Source organism: Canis lupus, chromosome 9 (assembly GCF_048164855.1).
Source record: "Canis lupus baileyi chromosome 9, mCanLup2.hap1, whole genome shotgun sequence".
NCBI classification, from domain to species: Eukaryota; Metazoa; Chordata; class Mammalia; order Carnivora; family Canidae; genus Canis; species Canis lupus.
In genome coordinates, this window is record NC_132846.1 from 70291025 (window position 1) to 70310385 (window position 19361).

General features: G+C 54.6%; 1 protein-coding gene across 4 annotated transcripts in view; it reads right to left on the reverse strand.

Annotated features, from left to right (window-relative positions):
- The window catches only part of BEGAIN (brain enriched guanylate kinase associated), a 44398-nt gene extending 36318 nt beyond the window's left edge, over positions 1–8080 (reverse strand). Inside the window, exon 1 of one of the 4 annotated variants that reach the window (XM_072839938.1) lies at positions 7996–8080. In XM_072839938.1, coding sequence (XP_072696039.1) covers positions 7996–8037 — 42 coding nt within the window. In that variant the 5' untranslated portion in view covers positions 8038–8080. The remainder of the gene's footprint in view (positions 1–7995) is intronic. The other 3 variants (XM_072839933.1, XM_072839932.1, XM_072839945.1) reach the window with 3 other exon arrangements.
- Between the last annotated feature and the right edge of the window lie 11281 nt (positions 8081–19361).

The window sequence follows — 19361 nt, forward strand, 5'->3', positions numbered from 1 at the left end:
GATGTGCCTGCCTTGGGCATCTCAGGAAGACAGGAGGCAGGACGCATTCCTGGGGTGCACCTGCATGAATCAGAGGAAGTCTTGCTAGGGGGTGGCAGCCCCAGGCCCTTGGCTGGCCAGCTGGTGCCCACTACCACCATCTGGGCTTCTGGTGCTGCTCAGAGCATGGCCTTGACTCCCTTGGCAGTGCCTACTCACGGCTGTGAACCTGAGGCCCCTGCCCACTGGCGGTGCCTAGATGTCTCATATCAAGTGCTAGGGACCCCTTCTTTCCTGGACTCACTGGACACTCTCTGAATGCCCCATAGCACCTACAACTGAATGTCTGAAAAGCTCCATGAGCTCAGCTCCATGGGAGCTGCCTGGACCCCTCCTTCTCCCCATCCCCTCCCTCCCCCGCCAACCGGCAGGCTCTGGCAAGGCAGCTTCTCTCAGACCTGACCACATCCCTTCATCCCCAACATCACCTTACTGGTCCCAGATGCCACTGTGTGTGCTCACCTGTTCACCTGGAATCGCCCCTCCCTGGAGCCCCCCGATCCTATGCTGATCCAGCTTGGTCCATCCCACAAACACAGCAGTATGAACTTGAAAACTCACAGACCAGATAACCAGACAATGTCACCTGTTCATACGCCCTGCAAGGCCCTGCCAGTCCGGTGTCTTCTCTAGAGACACTGAGGGGTCTTCCCTCCCTGAACGGCCCTCTGGAACTTCCATCAAGTTCCTGAATGTGCTAAGCTCTACTTGGTCTCAGGACCTTTGCATGTGCTATTCCCTCCCCCAGAATCATTCTCCCCCCCTCTCTTTTTCCCTCTGTCTCATTACCTAATTCCCATTTAAATTCAAGGCCCCAGGCAACAGCCTGTCACCCTGCAGACCCCAGATCAGATCAGGTCCCCTTGCAATAGCCTCTTGTCCCTCCTGCTTTTCTCATAGCACAGCCCCCAACTGCCAGGGGTATGTGTGCCATCATTTGTTTATTCTCTGTGTCCCCTAGGAATGCAAGCTCTGCTCTGTCCTCACTCTCCACACAGGCCTAGGTCCACCACAGTAGGTTCTCATAAGTAGTCAGGAGTGGACCTCTTCTGGGGCTGAGAACTGGGGAGGTGGCAGGGATCTCAGGGTCTTAGAAAGCCAAGCATCACCCCAGCCCTGCAGTCCCCTGATGGCCACCCCCTAACAGCTGGATACCCCCTCAGCAGAAGCCATCCAGCCCCTGCCCCATCACCATCTCCATCACCATCTCCATCACCATCACATTTCTATCACATCTCCATCACCACCATCGCCGTCACCACAACCATCACCACCATCTCTATCATGATCTCCATCTCCATCACCAACTCCATCACCATCACCATCTCCATCACCATCACCATCTTCATCACCAACTCCATCACCATCTCCATTACCAACTTATCTTCATTACTATCACCAACTCCACCTCTACCACCATTCCTATCCCCATCTCCTCTCCTTCACCATCACTATCTCTATTGCCACCACCATCATCATATTCATCACCATCACCAATTCCATCACCAGCACCATCATCATCTCCATCACCATTCCCATCACCACCACTACCATCTCTATCATCATCTCCAATGCCACCACCATCTCCATCATCATCTCTATCACCATCACCATCGCCATCTCTTTCATTATCATCATCATCCCCATCACATCTCCACCACAATCACCACCACCATCTCCATCACCATCTCCATCACCAACTCATATCCATCACCATCAGCAACCCCACCTCCACTACTATCTCCATCCCCATCTCCTCTCCTTCACTATCACCATCACCATCTCCATTGCCACCACCATCATCATCACCATCCCCATTACCAATTCCATCACCACCATAATCACCATCACATCCCCATCTACACCACCATCTCCATCACCAACTTATCTCCATCACTATCACCATCAGCAACTCCATCTCCGGCAACATCTCCATCACCATCGACATCTCCATCACTATCACTAACTTGATCACCATCTCCATCTCCATCCCCATCACCATCCCCATTACATCTCCATCACCACCATCTCCTAAACCAACTCATCTCTATCACCATCCCCATCACCACCAACATCACCATTCCCATCACATCTCAATCTCCACCACCATCTCCATCATCATCTCCATCTCTTTCACCATCTCCATCATGATTTCCATTGCCAATTAATTTCCACCTCTATCAATATCTCCACCTCCAATTCTATCACCATCACATCTCCATCACCACCATCTCCTTACCAACTCATCTCTATCACCATCACCATCAGCACTTCCATCTCCATCCCCATCTCTATCACCAACTCCAACAGTATCATCAACTCCATCACTATCTCTAATCCCACCCTCATCTCTATCACTATCCTCATCTCCATCACCATGTCCATCGCCATTACCATCTCCATCATCAACTCTATTTCCATCACCATCACCATCTCTGTCAAAATCACCATCTCCATCACAATCTCCTTCACCATCTCCATCACCATCACCATCACCAACTCCATTTTCACCACCATCAGCACCACCATCGCCATCATGATCTCCAGCCATCACCATCTCCATCACATCACCATCTCCATTGTGGTCTCCATAACCATCATGATCACCATCACTCTAAACATCTCCATCACTATCACCATTTCCATCACCAACTCCATCACCATCACCACCACCATCTCCATCACCATCTCTGTCACCATCTCCATCACCATCACTGTCATCATGTCCCTCACCATCACCATCATCATCCCTATCTCCATCATCATCACTATCACCATTTCCATCACCATCAACATCTCCATCACCAATTATATCACCATCTCCATCACCATCTGTATCACCATTTCCATCCCCATCCCCATCACTATCTCCATCACCATCATCATCACCATCTCCCTCACCATCTCCATCTCCCCATCACCATCATCACTATCACAATCTCCATCACCATCACTGTCTCTACCTTCATCACCACTACCATCGCCATCACCATCTCCATGTCTGTCATCATCTCCATTTTCATCACCATCTCCATCCCCATCCCCATCAACATCTCCAACACCATCAGCATCTCTATCACTATTACCATCACCAGTGGGAGGCAGCAGGCCCAAGGTCAAGTCCCTCTCCAACACCCCCAACAGAACCTTGGGCAAGTCATGTCCCTTCAGTGTCACATGCAGATGGATGCCCCATTCAAGGACAGTGGTAGGAAGCGGTGTGAGAACACATGTGCTAGGCACCTCTATCACAGAGCCTGGCATCTAGTAGGACCTCAGGACTCATGAGCACGGGGCTCTAATGTGTCCATTCCCTGTGTACATGTGGTCACAAGAGTGTTCTAGGGACTCTGGCCAGCTGGTCCTCTGAGCTTCTCCTAGAGTTGCCGGCTGCATCAGACAAGTTCCCGTTGTCATAACAACCCATTGGCTCTCTGCCGCCTGGGCCCGAGGCCCGAGAGGATGCTGCCGGCTGCCGAAGCTTGCATCCTGGGCCTGCTCACCTCTCAGCAGCCTGGGCTGCCTCTCCTGAAAGGGCCTCACAGCTCCTAGCATAGCGGCCCCAGCCTCTTGACTCAGCTGTTTCAGTCCCACTTCCTGAGTCTCTACTGTGTGTCGAGCTCCATGCTCAGCATGCACACACATCATGGCCCAAGTCCTCACTCAGGCCTGTGAGGTGGGATGGCTGTGAACTCTGTTTCATGCTAAAAGAAGCAGAGTCTTAGGTGGGCAGAGTGACTTGCCCAAGATCCCACGGCTCTGACACTGCAGACCCAGGAGGGGAACCCTATAGTTCAAGTACTCACCCTATTTCCTCTCCAGGACCCCCTAGGGACTTCCACCACTGCCTGGTCCCTCCTTGATCTCATGGGTGTGAAGCTGGCCTCTGTGAGGTTGGAGAAAGGAGGGACACAACTTCCCATTGCCTCTTGGGCCAGAGCAGGAAGACCTGGTTATAGGATGCTGGTGGGACCCTGCAGGATGGGCAGGGCATGCTGGACACCCACTAAGGGTTCCAAACATCACCTCACTTATTCTCTTAGTAACCCTCACCAAAACTAGGATTTGCTAGCCCATTTCACACGGAAGGACTTGGGCTCTGAAGGGTCACTGGTCAATAGCCATGGCTTGCCATAGGCCAAGTCCTGCAATAAAACACTGGCAGGAGTGCAGGCCCCCTCCTGGGGCCTCCCCTTCATGTCAGTGCAGAAGTTGCTATTACCGTTGCCTTTTCACGGAGGAGGGCTTGGAGGGTCTGAGAATTCTCATACTTGTACTTTGAACCACCCTGTCTCCTTGTTTCTGGATATTTCCCTGCTGGCCTGAGAATCCTAGAGGGCAGGGGCGCCTGGGTGGCTCAGTCAGTTAAGTGTCCAACTCTTGGTATCGGCTCAGGTCCTGATCTCGTGAGTTGTGAGACTGAGCCTCATGCGGGGTTCTGCGCTCAGTGGGAGTCGGCTTGGATATTCTCTTCTCCCCCTGGCTGCACTCTCTCAAATAAATAAATAAATAAATTGCAGTCACAGGCCTTAGCTGTCCTGAGTCCCCAGTGTCCACGCACATGCTCTGTGCCATCAGCATCTGGACTCTGGATGCTGCTCCAGCCTTTCTTCCTCAGAAGGGATGTGCCCTTGAGCTATCCAAACCTTCCAGGAGGTCTCCCTGGGTCTTCACAAGAGCCTACATAGCTACTTCATCATACAACACGTAATTGGAGAGGTTTAATGGCCCCCTTCTGTCTCTCTAGCCCTGCAGCCTCCCCACTACGCTCTCATGGAGCCAGAGCACTGGGGGTCATGTGAACAAGACACCAGCATCTAGAACACCAAGATGCTCCACCCATCCAACCAACCAGCCTTCAACCCATCTATCCCTATAGCCATTCATCGGTTAATGTGCCCATTCGTGCATCCTTCCATGCCTGTACGTGCTCTGCTGACCTGTACTCACCCACCTGCTAATTCTCTAATTCCTGTATCCATCCATCACCTATTCATCCATGTATCCATCCTCTTTACTTGTATCTCACAGCCATCATCCACCTGCCCATCCATGGATGCATCCATCCATTGACATGTGTGCATTTGTGCACTGATCCATCCTTCCCTGCCCGTATCCACGCGTTCATTAACATACACTCACGTACCTATCCATCCGTTCTTCATGCATCCTTCCGTTCATTCCCACATCCCTCATCTTACTAACATTTGAGTGCCCATCCATCTGTCCCAGCATGCAAGCATTGACTAATCCGTTCAGTATCCATCCATTTTCTCATGCCCATGTCCATCTATCCTGACATGTATTCCTGTATCCATCCATCCTTTTATCCATCTATCCATCTGTTGACATCTGTCCATCTGTTTTAGATCCTTCCATCCATCCATCCAACCATCCACCTGTTTTGCCACATGCATCAGAAATTCATCCTCCTATCACCTGTGTATCCATCCATTGATATCTTGTTCTAATCATCCAGTCCTGTATCCTTATCCGTTCACCCATCCATCCCTATCTATCCTTACATCCCTACTATCATCCCTATCTATCCTGCCACTTCCATCCATCAGTTTCTGCTCCCACCCATCTATCCCTCTACTTTCTATTCATGCATCCACCCATCTGTCCTGCTGTACGCCTCCCATCACTGTCCGTCCACACACTGTCCCTTTTGGCCTGCTGCACACTGCTTCTCTACCTGTGCAGAGTCAGGTGCATGGGGAGGGTATGCTAGGTGAACACAGAATTCATTCACTTACTTACTCACTCATTCCACTAATATTGAACCAATGGAGACAGCTCTGGTCCGCTACTCCCACCAGCTACCATCTGGTGCCTCCTCTGGGGCAGAAGTGACTCTATTGACTGTGAAAGGTGTCGTGCTAGATGCTGAGGCCCAGAGAGGGGCAGGGCCTTGCTTGAAGGTCACATAGTCAATCAGTGGCAGAGAAGGAACCGGAACTCAAGATTCCAGATTCCTATCCAGGCCTTTCCACCAGGCTGGAGAGGGTAGGAGAGGGAACCAGGGAGGGACACTAGGGACAATTCTAAACCCAGCACAGTGAGCCTCGGGGTCACTCAGCCCTGAATTAGTCCCTGGGAATCTTTTATCTGCTTTGAGGGGAGATTCCCCCTGCCCCATGGCCATGCCCTTGACCTCCAAACTCCAACAGGACTGAGCCTCTTCTGATCCTGGTTCTGACCCCCTTCTGACCCCCTAGGTCCTGGACCCATGCTGCTCCTCTGACCCTCCACTACCCTCACCTGTTCAGCTGTGACTCAGCCCTCCCACTTTACCTCTTGGGATTTGAGAAACTATGTGTGGACTGTCTCCAAAACAAGATATGGATCCCTGGGCTACTCTCATTTCACACATTCATTCATTCATTCTTCAACATCAAGTGCCTGCAGGGCCAGGGGCATACCCTCAGAGTGCTGTTGTGGGGATGATGCATGAAAAGGCTAATACTGGGCTTGGCACATAGTAGGTGTTCAATGAATGGCGACCATCGTGTGCCAGACTCTGTGCCCCAGTCCCTGCAAGTGAATGGGAGATCATCTAACAGACTGCTGGTGACTCCGTTCTCACCCAGACCTGGAAACGTCGCCCGTCCCACCTCAGCCCATGGCAAGTCCACCCCCTAAGACAGGCTCCTGGCAGCCTTCACCCTCCTCACTCAGCATCCCAGGTGTGAACAGCTCCAGGTTCTGAGGATGAGCAGAGCCCAGAGCTCGGGGAGCTGTAAATATGAGACAGTAGCTCGGGAGGGCCCTCCGCGGAGGCACAGCCACCCCTCGCCCAGCAGCAATGTGCTGAGCAGCCGGGAAGAAGCTGCATCTGCCACTGTGCTTGCTTTTCTGTGCCGCCCTGATTATAGTGAGAGTCGGGAAAATTAAGGGTTTTCGGGGACGCTGCCAGGGCCCTTGCTGCTGCCTCCCCGCCCTGCGCGTCACAGATGCCAGGCAGAGCCGCCTCCATCGGCCACTTGCCCCAGCCAGCAGTGCCACGCTGGGCCCGGCTGGAGAGCACAGCCCAGGTCACAGGGCGCCTCTCCCACAGTCCCCACCGACCCCGCGGGATGGGGAGGGTCTTTGCTGTGGTTGGTGGGTGGTGGGCCTGGGGCCCGCCGTGACCCCTAGGGGTGGCCCAGGGCGACCCTGCCCCGCCGAGCCCCAAGGCCTTGCCCCCCGCCGTGCGGGACCCACGTGCGGGTGCTCCTCCTTCGGCCCCGCCACTCACTCCCGGGTGCCTCCTCTCTCCCCTGCCGCGGGCTCGGGGGCTCCAGGAGGTCGCCCACGCCGTGCCTGCCCCAGAGGCACCACACGGGGGATGGGGTGGGGCACAGCCGAGGAAGGAAACACCTCGAAACCAGGCAGGAAGCGGAAGCGCCGGGGCAGAAATTCCCCTCCGACGCGCTGGGGCTCGGGGAGGGTGGGAGCGTCAGCACAGCGGCCCTGGGCCTCAGTTTCCTCGCTCGTAGCCGAAGGCAATGTCGGCACCTGCCCGGCAGGTCGGGACCGCGGCGGGGTCTCCCGGGCCGGCGCGCGCCCACGCGGCGCCAGCGCGCGGTGCAGCGGCCGCGGCCTCCGGGGCGGCCTCCCCGAGCCGGGTCCGGGCCTGCCCCCTACGCAGGGCGGGACGAGGCCTCCCGGCGCCCGGCCGCGGCCCCAGGTCCTCGCCCCCCGCCCCCCGCCCGCCGCAGGGACGCGCGCTCGGGCCGGCGGGGGGCGGGCAGGGGCGCGCGCGGAGGCCGAGGCCCCGCCCCGCCCCGCCCGGGATGCCCGGCTCCCCGGAGCGGCCGCCCCCCCCCCCATCTGCGTCCGGGTCTCCCGCCCCCGGCCCCGGAGACCCGGCAGCACCGCCGCCCCCCGGCCGCGGCCGAGCGGGGCTGCCGAGCGGAGCCCGCCCCGGCGTGGGAGGCGCCCGCCCCGCCCTCCGCGCGCGCAGGTACTCACCGCCCGGCGCAGCCGGCCCGGCCGGCGACCGCCCGTCCACATGGCCCCGGGGCAGCCGCGCCGCTCCCGCTCCCGCTCCCGCCGCCGCCGCCGCCCTCCCCGCCGCCCTCCCCGCCGCGGCCGAGCGCGCCCGGAGCCGGCGCGGCCGGGGCTCCCCCACCCCCCGGCTTCCCGCAGGGAGCGCCCGCCCCCCGCCCCCAGCCCGGCTCCCCGCCAGCCCGGGCCCCGCGCAGCCGCGGCTCAGTCCGCGGCTCCCCCCTCCGCGCCGGGCCGGGGCGCACTCGGGGGGCGCGGGGCGCGGGCGGCGGCGGGCGGGGAGTGAATGGACGCGGGCGGCATGAATGGCGGAGCGCATGAATGGAGGAGCGCCCCGGTGCGCGGGAGGGACGGAGGAACCAGGCACGAATGCGCGAGGGAAAGACTGAATGGGCCCCTCACGCCCGCGCCCGGCACTTATGGGACACCTGCTGTATACCAGCCCGGCCCCAGGCCTGGGAACGCCCGCGGGGCGCGCGGCCAGATCCCGCGCTCCTGGAGTTCGCGCTTTACAGATGTAGGGCCCGCGGGGGGGGGGGGACCAGAGGCGTCGCTCGGCCCCCGCCCCCGACTCGGCCGCACGCAGCCCCACCCCACCCCGCCCAACCTCGGTGGCTCCCTCGGGTCACCGCGGGGGCCCCTCCCGCCATCCTTCTCAGCCGCCTCCAGGCGCCTGGGCCCGGGCAGCCAAGTGATGGGGGAGGAGCCCCCTCACTTCCGAGCTCTCCCGAGGGTCAGTGTTGCTCCGGGCAGCTCCAGGTGGGGCCCCTCCCTGCCCTGCCCCCAGCAGAGCCGCAGGCCGCCCGGTCCTGGCCCTGAGAAACCCGGGTGTGGGATGAGCCAGCGCCTCTCCGCCCTGAGACGGCGGGCAGGGTGATCCTGATGGGCCCCCCCAAACAGGCTGGAAGCTCCTCAAGAACCAGCCTCAGACCTGAGGACCTGAGAGCTCCGGGAGCACATCTGCCAGCCCAGCCAGCGCAGCAGCAGCAGCAGCAGCAGCAGCAGGAGCATGAGAACCCAGGAAAACGCCCGAGGGGGGCCCGAAGGGAAGCGGTGTGTTGGGGGGAGAGGTGGCAGAGCCCGCACCCTTTACTCCTGACCTCCCTCAGGACCTACGGGCTCCTAGTTTACACGTGTTTGTATCATTCCCGAGCACGTGGCAGATAAAAAAGCTGCCAACGAATCCTTCATACATTTTTTTCATTGTGGTAAAATACACATAGTAGTTGCCATTGTAACTGCTTTTCAGGGTACAGTTCAGTGGCATCAAGCACAGACACACGGTTGGGCAACCATCCCCACCATCCGCCGTGTGTATTTTACATGTTGCGTACTTTGCAGTTTCTACCCCACTCAGGGGGTTCGGGGAGTCGGTTGCTACGCTCAGGCACAGGGCAGTGCTGAGGAAAGGAACTGGCAGCAAGGGAAGCAAGACAAATAGTCACCAGGAGATAGGAGGTAAAGGAAACAGGAGCCAAGAGCTACGGGAGCGTTTGGTCCCCTCTCCTCCCGCTCAGGCCCTGGTGAGAGTTTTGGGGTACAGGTGGAGAAAGGGAGGTTCAGGGGGCTCTCCAAGGCTCCAGGGTGTCAGGGATGCCCTTTTGCTTCCGGGCTCAGGGGACTATGGTCAGGACAAAAGGAGAGGTGGCAGTTGGGTGCAGGCTCTCTGAATCCCTGTTTTCGGGGGACTGGTGCCTTTGTTTGGGGCCTTGGTTTCCCTGTGATGAGTAGGGCAGGCTCTGTGATGTCTCCTCTCCACCCCCGCCCTCCGGGATGCTGACGCCCTTCAGGCCACACTGGGAGTGGAACCCAGCCTGCTAATCCCCCACCCGCCAGCCCTAACGCCCCTGCCCTCCCTGGGCCCCAAGGAGACAACAGTAATGGTGGAATGTGGACCGAGTGTACACGCAGGGCTCTACCCACATTTCCTCCCCAGACACTGGTCCTGCTCAGATGGTGCCAGAACGTTCGCCATCCGCCCTGGCTCTGCGGCTGCCAGCGCTGCAGATGGCTGGGGAGGCGGAGGAGGGGCAGGGCGGGGTGGGGGCGGCCCATGCCTCAGCTCAGGCAGCTTGCACACTTGAGCTTGGCCTGCCCGGGAGGGCCTCAGGAGAGCCGCTCCCCCACAGGGCCCGCCTCTGCCTCGCCTGCACCCTGGGAGCCCTCTCCCCCCGCCCCCCCCCCCCCCCCGCCCCAGTTGACAACGATGGGAAGGAGAGAAGAAAGCTGGCATCAGTCTCCGTTAATCCCCGTGAAGAACTTGTGGGGGAGGTGGCACTAGCCTCCTTTGGCAGATGGGGAAACTGAGGCCCCGAGAGGCAAAGTGCCTTGCCTGAGGCCGCTTTAGCAAATAGGGACTGAGCTGGCATTTGAATGCCCTAGTCAACCTGGCCTGGCGCTCACACCCGTTCAAGTCTTGTGTCCCACCGGCCCCACCTCCAGGTGTCTCTGAGAAGACCCATGGGTGCAACCGGAAGATCCTTGCCAGATGGGCTGACCTGCAGAGGCCCCCGCACCCTGTGCAGCCAACCAGAGCCTAGAGCACCAGCAGCATCCAGGCGGGCTTCCTGGAGGAGGTGGGATTTTAGCTGCTGGAGGGAGGAAGGGATAAAAGTGGCAGGCCTGTAAGAGCCATGTCCTGGGGCTTGTAGCTCCCTCGTCCACAGGGCTTCCAGCCCTCACTGGCACCTCTTTGGGCCACCCTGGCCATAATCCCCACCCCATCTCTCAATCTCATTCCCTGCTTTCATTTTCTTCACGACTCTAACTACTCTCCAGTGATTATCTGACTTTGTTTGGTGCGTACACGGATCTCCCCAGCTGGAGAGTGTGATCCTATAAGGGGTGCAGGGGGAGAATGAATAAATGATCACAGAATTGATGGAGGCGGGGAGGACCGGAGGAGGCTGGCCAGACGTCAGGCTTCTGGTCACAGCGGCTGAGTGGAGGGAGGAGGGGCGGGGTGGGGTCATTGACAGCGAGGCCCCACAGGCACCCCACTCCAGCCCCAGAGCCAGCCAGTCCTGCTGACCAGGCCCCAGCCTTCCTTTCCCTGCTGCCTCCCTCTGGCTGGAGTTGGAGAAGGTTCTTGGCTTGTGAGCCCAGGAGACCCTCACGTAGCTGAGAGGCTTGTCCACTCCACGCCCCTGCAGATGCCGTAAGGTCGCTCCAGGCTCCCCTGCAGGGCCAGGGCCAGACTTCTCCCAAATGACCCCTGCCCCATCCTGCTGCCCCCCATCGCTCACCTGTTTCTCCTGGGAGCACTTCCATAAAAATCGAGGACTCTGTCTATTCCTGGATGGCAAGCTCAGACAGAAACAAAAGGGCATAATGGTCCCCTTTCACTAGTAGAGAAATAGGGGAGTTAATGCCATGTGGTAAGGGCTCGACACAGAGTCCTGACCCCCCTTCCCACGGTGAAGCAAGTGTCACCACCCGGCGCTTTCCTTCCCTGACACCCAGTGGGCAGGTACGGCTGGCCTGGTTTCAGGTGGCTCCCCAAAACCTTCCCTGTGGGGCCCATCACCCAGAGCTGGGGCACCCAAAGTCGGGAACAGATGTCGGCTGACTGAACAGGTGAAGGAACGCATGACATGGGGATGCTGGAGGACGGAACCTCAGTGTGACCGAGAGCCTTGGCCCTTGGGCTGGCCACGCCCCATGGAACGATCTTGAACACGGAGCCAGAGACCACCAGCCCTCGGATCAACTCCTCTGCTGGTGATCCTGAAGGATCCCTTTCTGTTTTCCTCCGTCAACACAGAGAGACCCTACCAGACCCCGCCTGTCCCCCTCACCCTCCACCCCCAAACACAGCTGTATGTGGCTTCCAGACAGTGTAGTCCGGGGGGCCAGCCGGGGCAGGACTCCAAGCAAGTCGTAGGAGGAGGATCCCGCAGAGGCTTAGGATTGGGGAACAGGGCAAGAAGTAGAGCCTGAGGTCAGGGATGGCCACAAGCCAGGTTGCCTGCAGGCTGAGCATCAACTCCTGGTGATGCTCCTGCTCGCCTGGCACTGCCCTGGGTGGTACGGCGGGGGGGGGGGGGGCGGTGGCGGGATGGCAGAGGCCAAGGCAGTGCTGAGTTGGTGTGCTAGGGCGCCGAGGGGGAGCGGAGGATACTTGGAGCTGGGTGGTCCCCCAGGGCACCCCCCACGCACCGTTCCCAGTCCAATAGCTCCTGCCTCCCTCCTGGAAGCCCCCACAGCCTCCTTCTAGCCCCCCACTCTGAAACCTGCCTTACATCTGTTCCCCGCAAAACTTTCCCAGCCTGCCCCTGTATTGCTCAAGAACCCACAGTTGTTCTCTACTTCTTGATGCCTCCCATCTGGTACTCCAGGCTTTCCATGGGCTTCCCTGAGTCTCTGACGTGACTTAGAGTTTTTTTTTTAAAGATTTTATTTATTTATTCATGAGAGGCACAGAGAGGGAGGCAGAGACACAGGCAGAGGGAGAGACAGGCTCCCTGCGGGGACCCCGATGCGAGACTCGATACCGGGACCCCGGCATCCCGCCCTGAGCCGAAGGCAACCTCTGAGTCACCCAGGGGCCCCGTGACTTATAGTCTTGACAGATGTGGAATATCCCTTCTGCCCCGTCATGTCCTTTCCAGGCTGCCCCCCGCCCCCGTTGGCCCCAGGGGTGCCGCTCAGCCTCTCTTCCTCTCATCCCTGCTCAGAACAGGAGGCAGCACTCCAGGAAAGCATACAGGTGGCCTGGAATTAATTCCCCGAGACGTCCAAAGGGCCAGGGGTCAGGCCTCTGGCCCGGGGCCCCAGGAGACCTGGTTCTGGCCCTGTTGGCCACCAGTGCCCCTCTCTGAGCGGTTTCCTCTTCTGTGGCCTGGGAACCTGCTACCCTCCTGTATTCTCACGTGACTGTTGGGAAACTCTTTGCCGGGAGATGAGGGACAGCGCAGCGACCAACACAGGCCCTGTCCCAGGGTTTGCAGTCTGGGTGTTGGGGCCAAATAACTGGGAGACCCCAGTGCTGGGCGGCACCGCTCTGTGCCAGGCACACGAGGATCGGGACGGCAGTGGGGCTGAGGCCACCCGATCGGGGCAGGCTGCCCTCCTTGAAAACTGGGTGGCAGAGGAGGCCACCAATCTCCCCCCTCGGCTGGGCAGGAGAATTACTTCTGCTGGTTCCTGTGTCCCAGCTGCCTCCTGCGCCTGCAGAGATCCGGGGCCGGTTGGAAAGTGGCCGCAGCGAGCTTCGAAGTGGCGCAGTGGCAGGGACGCCACGCGGAGGGCGGGAGGCAGGAGCCGCTCCGGCTGGCGGCCGAGCTCTTGCCAGACCCTGATCGTCTCGGGCTCCTTGCCCCTGGGCTCTGCACTCGTGACCCCCGAACCGGGGTGGGGGACCCACTCTGGGTTTCACACGTCAAAAGCAAGGGCCCGGAAAGAAAAGCGCACGGAGCCGTGGCCGCTTGGTCCTCCGTCGCTGATCCTCACGGCAGCCCTGCGAGGAAGGGAATCTCAGCCCACCTTAGGGAGGGAAACTGAGGCCTGGGCACTAGGCGGTTGTGCTCAGGAGGTAGAGGCTGGGACTTGAATCCGGATCTGTCTGCCACAATGTCTGAGCTCCTTCCCCACAGCCAGCGGCCTCACGACCACAAACGGGGCCAGCCAAGAGGACGGTCTAGGAGTTGACGCAATGGAGACATAGACGGTCCCTGTGCAGGAGGGGCCAGACCTGGGTGTCTGCCTCGAGGTGGCCAGACTCAGGGAGAGCACAGCCAAGTCCCCCCACCTGAGGGTGCTGGACACAGGGTGCCAGAGCCGAGGTCTCCGAGCCCCGTGTGCCCCCCAGGGGCCAGCAGGACCTGTGACTGGCACGGGTTAGGGTGACTGACCCCCTTTGCCCAAGACTGACTGGGGGGGCGGGGGGGGGACTCCCAGGACATGGAATTGCCGGCTTTAAAATGGGACAGGATAAGGGAAGCCTGGGTGACTCAGCGGTTGAGTGTCTGCCTTCAGCCCAGGGCATGATCCCGGGGGTCCTGGGATCGAGTCCCACGTCGGGCTCCCTGCATGGAGCCTGCTTCTCCCTCTGTCTGTGTCTCTGCCTCTCTCTGTGTATGTCTCTCATGAATAAATAAAATAAAAAAATCTAAAAAAAAAAAAAGGGACAGGATAAGCTGATCACTCTGGGCAGGATGAAGAACGTGTAATGGTTCAGGGCAAAGAGTTAAATTAGGGGTAGAGATGGACTCTGGTCCTGGATGGACCAAATAGGGGAGGATTTCACCCATGGAGGCATTTGGCTGGCGGGGAGGTGAGGTTGGTGTTTTTTAAGATGGCCAGATGCAGGGCTCGGCCAGGACCTGAGTACAGCCCTGAGGGCTTTGGGGGCTCTTCCTTGCAGAACTGCCCCTCTGAGCCCCGGTCCCGGACTCTGCTCCCCCTTGAAATGGCCTCCCCCAGACCTGAGGCCAGGAGGACTCCGGACCATCTGGACATCTCCCCCCGCCCCCGTACTCTTTCCTTCCCTGCTAGTCTCTGGCCAAGCAAGCACCCCTGGGGGGCGGAGAGAGTTCTGGCTCTGGAGGCAGCCGGGTCTTTGTCCCGACCTCAGCTTGTCTACATCCTCACCCCAGGAGTGACCCTTTGCACAGCAGAGCCTCAATTCCCACCTCTGTAAGGTGGCATAGTCACCCCTGCTCTGCAAAGATGCTGCCAAGACTGCAAACAAGGTCTGTGGGGGCTCCTGGCGGCCCCTGGCAAGGCGAGCAGGCTCCGTGGCCCGGGAAGCAAGGAGCTCAGAAACAAAGGGAGCAAATCTGAATTCTGTCCTTGTCCCAGCCTCTGGTCTGCGCCCCAGGACCCCGTCCTCAGTCCCCAGGGGTGCTAGCCCTGAGACAGCCCTCTAGGTGGAATGCGGTGTCTCCCGCGTGTGCCGCCCCTCCCCCTAACAGGTGCCAGGTGGGAGGGACATAGCCCACTGCAGACCTCCCCCAGCGTCCCCACGGCCAGGGACGCCGGGTGACTGAGTCCTGGAGGAAGTCACCGAAGGGGATCCCTCTTGCTGCTTTGTACAGCTTTATTGAGGCATAATAACTAAGAGTAAACGGCTCAATTTACACAATGTGCACAATTTGATAAGTTTTGACATATGAGTATACTCGCGAAACCATCACCACAATCAAGATTGCGAATGTTTCCGTCAACTTCAAACGCTTCCTTACGCCTCTTTGAAAACCGCCTGTCACTTTACTCTGTCCTCAGGCGACCTCTGATCTGCTCTCTACCGTTATAGGTTAAGTTGCATTTTCTAGAGTTTTGTATCAATGGAATCTCTCTCTCTCTTTCGGGCGTGCAGGCACGCGGCCGCTTCTTCCACTCAGCATCATAGTTGACTCCTTTCTACGGTTGAGTCATATTCCAGAATATGCTTTGATTTGTTTATCCATTCACCTATTCGTGGGCATTTGGGTTTCCCCACTCTTTGGCTGTGCTAAGCAAAGCTGCTATGAACATTTGTGTCCGAGTCATTTTGCTTTCATTTCTCAGGGTGCAATGGCTTGATCACATGGTAGATGTGTCTCTAACTTGTTAGAAACGGCCACGCTGTTTTCAAAGCGATCATATCATTTTACGTTCCCATCAGCGAGACATGAGAGACCCATCCTTGCCAACACTTGGTATGGTGAGTGTTGTTTATTTTAGCCATTCATAATAGGTGTGTAGTGATATCTTATCGTGAAATCTACTTTATTTTTTTAAATTTTTTTTAAATTTATTTATGATAGTCACACAGAGAGAGAGAGAGAGAGGCAGAGACACAGGAGGAGGGAGAAGCAGGCTCCATGCACCGGGAGCCCGACGTGGGACTCGATCCCGGGTCTCCAGGATCACGCCCTGGGCCAAAGGCAGGCGCTAAACCCCTGCGCCACCCAGGGATCCCTGAAATCTACTTTAATAAGATCTTTCACCTGTTTCAAATCTTTCACTTGTTTCTTAGCTGGATTTTTTTGTGTCACTACTCAGTTGTAGGTGTTCTCTTCATATTCTGGACACGAGTTCTTTGTCAGATAAATTGCTTTATGGTTTTTTCCCCCCAGTCTTCTGCTTGTCTTTTAACTTTCTTCAAAGTGTCTTCCAGAGAGAAAAGTTTTAAATTTTAAGTTTAAAATCTGCTTTACCCATTTTTTTCTTTGGTCGTTTGTGTTAATTGTGGCAAGGAATCTTTCCTAACCAACTGTTTATTGCTAGTGTATAGAAATACAATGACCTTGGGACGCCTGGGTGGCTCGGCGACTGGGCATCTGCCTTCAGCTCAGGGCATGATCCCGGGGTCTGGGATCAAGTCCCACATCAGGCTCCCTGCAGGGGACCTGCTTCTCCTTCTGCCTTTGTCTCTGCCCCTCTCTCTCTCTCTGTGTGTCTCTCATGAATAAATAAATGAATCTTTTTAAAAATTTTTTTATTGGAGTTCAATTTGCCAACTTATAGCATAACACCCAGTGCTCATCCTGTCAAGTGCCCCCTCAGTGCCCATCACCCAGTCACCCCACCCCTCCGCCCACCTCCCCTTCCACTACTCCTTGTTCATTTCCCAGAGTTAGTGTCTCTCATGTTTTGTCACCCTCACTGATATTTTCACTCAATAAATGAATCTTTTTTTTTTTTTAAAGATTTTATTTATTTATTCATGATAGTTACACAGAGAGAGACAGAGAGGCAGAGACACAGGCAGAGGGAGAAGCAGGCTCCATGCACCGGGAGCCGGACGTGGGATTCGATCCCAGAGCCTCCAGGATCGCGCCCCGGGCCAAAGCAGGCGCCAAACCGCTGCGCCACCCAGGGATCCCTCAATAAATGAATCTTAAAAAAAAAAAAGAAAGAAATACAATGACCTTATGTCTAGCAATCTTGCCAGTCTCACACATTCATTCTAATAGCCTTTTTGTAAGTTCCTTACAAATTTGTACAGAGATGACTATACCCTCTGTGTGAAAGAGCAGTTTTTCTTTTTCTTTATTTTCTTCTTTCTTCTTCTTCTTCTTCTTCTTCTTCTTCTTCTTCTTCTTCTTCTTCTTCTTCTTCTTCTTCTTCTTCTTCTTCTCCATCTATATAGCTTTCATTTTGCTTTGTTTTGCTTTCTTGCCTTGTTGCATTGTTCGGGACCTTCACTGCAATGCTGAATAGGAGTGGAGAGATGTCCTTGCTTTGTTATCCACTTAGGATTGAATCCTTCACTTAAGTGTAAACTTCCTATTAAGTTTTTCATAGATGCCCTTTATCAGATTGAGAAAGTTCTTTTCTGTTCTTAATTTACTGAGCCTTCATTAGGAATGGGAGTTTAATTTCATCAAAAAAAATCTCATCTATTGAGTTGATCATGTTTTCTTTTCTTTTTTTTTTTTTTTTAGGCTGTTAATATGCCGAATTACGCTGACTGATATTCAAATGCTAAACCAATCTCATATGGCTGGGATAAACTTCATTTTGACATGATGGCATTCTTATATTTTGTCAGAAATAATTTGCAGGTATTTAATTAAGCATTTTAATGTGTAAAAAAAGAATTTTTGTGTGTATGTGGAGGAGTATTGGTCTATACGTCTCTTCTATAGTGTTGCTGTCTGGTTTCAGTATCAGGGTAATGTTGGCCTCAAAAGATGAGCTGGAAAGTTCCCTTCTTTTCCATTTGGAAGAATTTCCTTAGAATGGGGATTATTTCTTCCTTAATAACTTGGTAGAAGCGAGATAAGTCTGAAATTTTCTTTATGGAAGTTTTATTTTTAAAGATTTTATTGATGTATTCTAGGGTGGAGGGTCAGAGGGAGGAGGGAATCTGAAGTAGACTCCACGCTAAGCGCTAAGCCCAACATGGAGTGGGTCTCGATCCCAGGACCTCGAGATCACAACCTAAGCCAAAACCAAGAGTCAGACACCCAACCAACTGTGCCACCGAGGTGTCTCTCTTTATGGAAGGTTTTTAACTACTCATGTAACTTATTTAATGGACATGGGGCTATGCAGATATCTATTTATTCTTGAAAGAGCTTCAGTAGATTGTATTCTCCAGAAAATTTGTCCATTTCACTTAAGTTGAATTTCTTGGCATAAAGTTATTCAAAATATTCACTTGTTAGCTTTTCAGTGTCTGTAGGATCTGTAGTAATGTCCCCTCTGTAATCGCTGATATTGATAATGTATGTTTTCTCTCTTTCTCTCTGTCCTGATTAGTCTGGTTAGAGGTTTATCAATTTTATTGACTTCTTAAAGAATCATCTTTCGATTTCATTGATTTTTCTATTGTTTTAGTGTTTTCTATTTCATTGATTACTGCTGTTTAGAATTTCCTTTCTCCTGATCACTTTGGGTTCTTCTCTTCTTTTCTCTAATTCCTTAACATGAAAAGAGAGGTCATTAATTGAGACCTTTCCTCTTTTATAACATATCCTTTAGTGCTATAATGTTTCCTCCAACCATTGTTTTAGCTTCATCCCACACATTTTTTTTTAATTTTTTTATTTATTTATGATAGTCACAGAGAGAGAGAGAGGCAGAGACACAGGCAGAGGGAGAAGCAGGCTCCATGCACCGGGAGCCCGACGTGGGATTCGATCCGGGTCTCCAGGATCGCGCCCTGGGCCAAAGGCAGGCGCCATACCGCTGCGCCACCCAGGGATCCCCATCCCACACATTTTTATAGGCTGTATTTTCACTGCATTCAGCTTAAAATATTTTCTTATTTCCACTGTGATTTCTTCTTTGACCTGGTTTATTTAGGAGTGTATTGTTTAGTGTCCAAATGTTTGGTGATTTTCTAGGCATCCGTCTACAATGGATTTCTAATTTAAGTCCACTGTGATAAAAGAATATACTTTATAGAATTTCAGTTCTTTAAAACTTATTGAGAGTTGTTGATTGCCCAAAATACGTTTTATTTTGGTAAATATTTTATGTGTCTTAAGAGGAATGTGTATTCTGTTATCACTGAGTATTCCACAAATGTCAAGTTCATTGGTAGTGTTGTTCAGATCTTCTATATCTTTACTGATTTTCTATCTACTTCTATCAAATATTGAATAGTGTTGAAATCTCCAACTAATAACTGTGGATTTGTTTATTTCCCTCTGTGTTGCTATGGTTTTTGCATCATGCATTTTAAAGTTCTTTTATTAGGTGCATAAACATTTAAGCCTGTCGTGAACTCTTGAGGAGGAATTGAATTGTTTATCATTATCAGATGACCCCTTTTATTCCTGGTAATATTCTTTTCTCCTAAATCTACTTCATATAATAATATAGCCACTTCAGCTTTCTTTTGAATAGTGCTAATATAGTACATCTCTTTCTGCATTTTTACTGTTACTCCAACT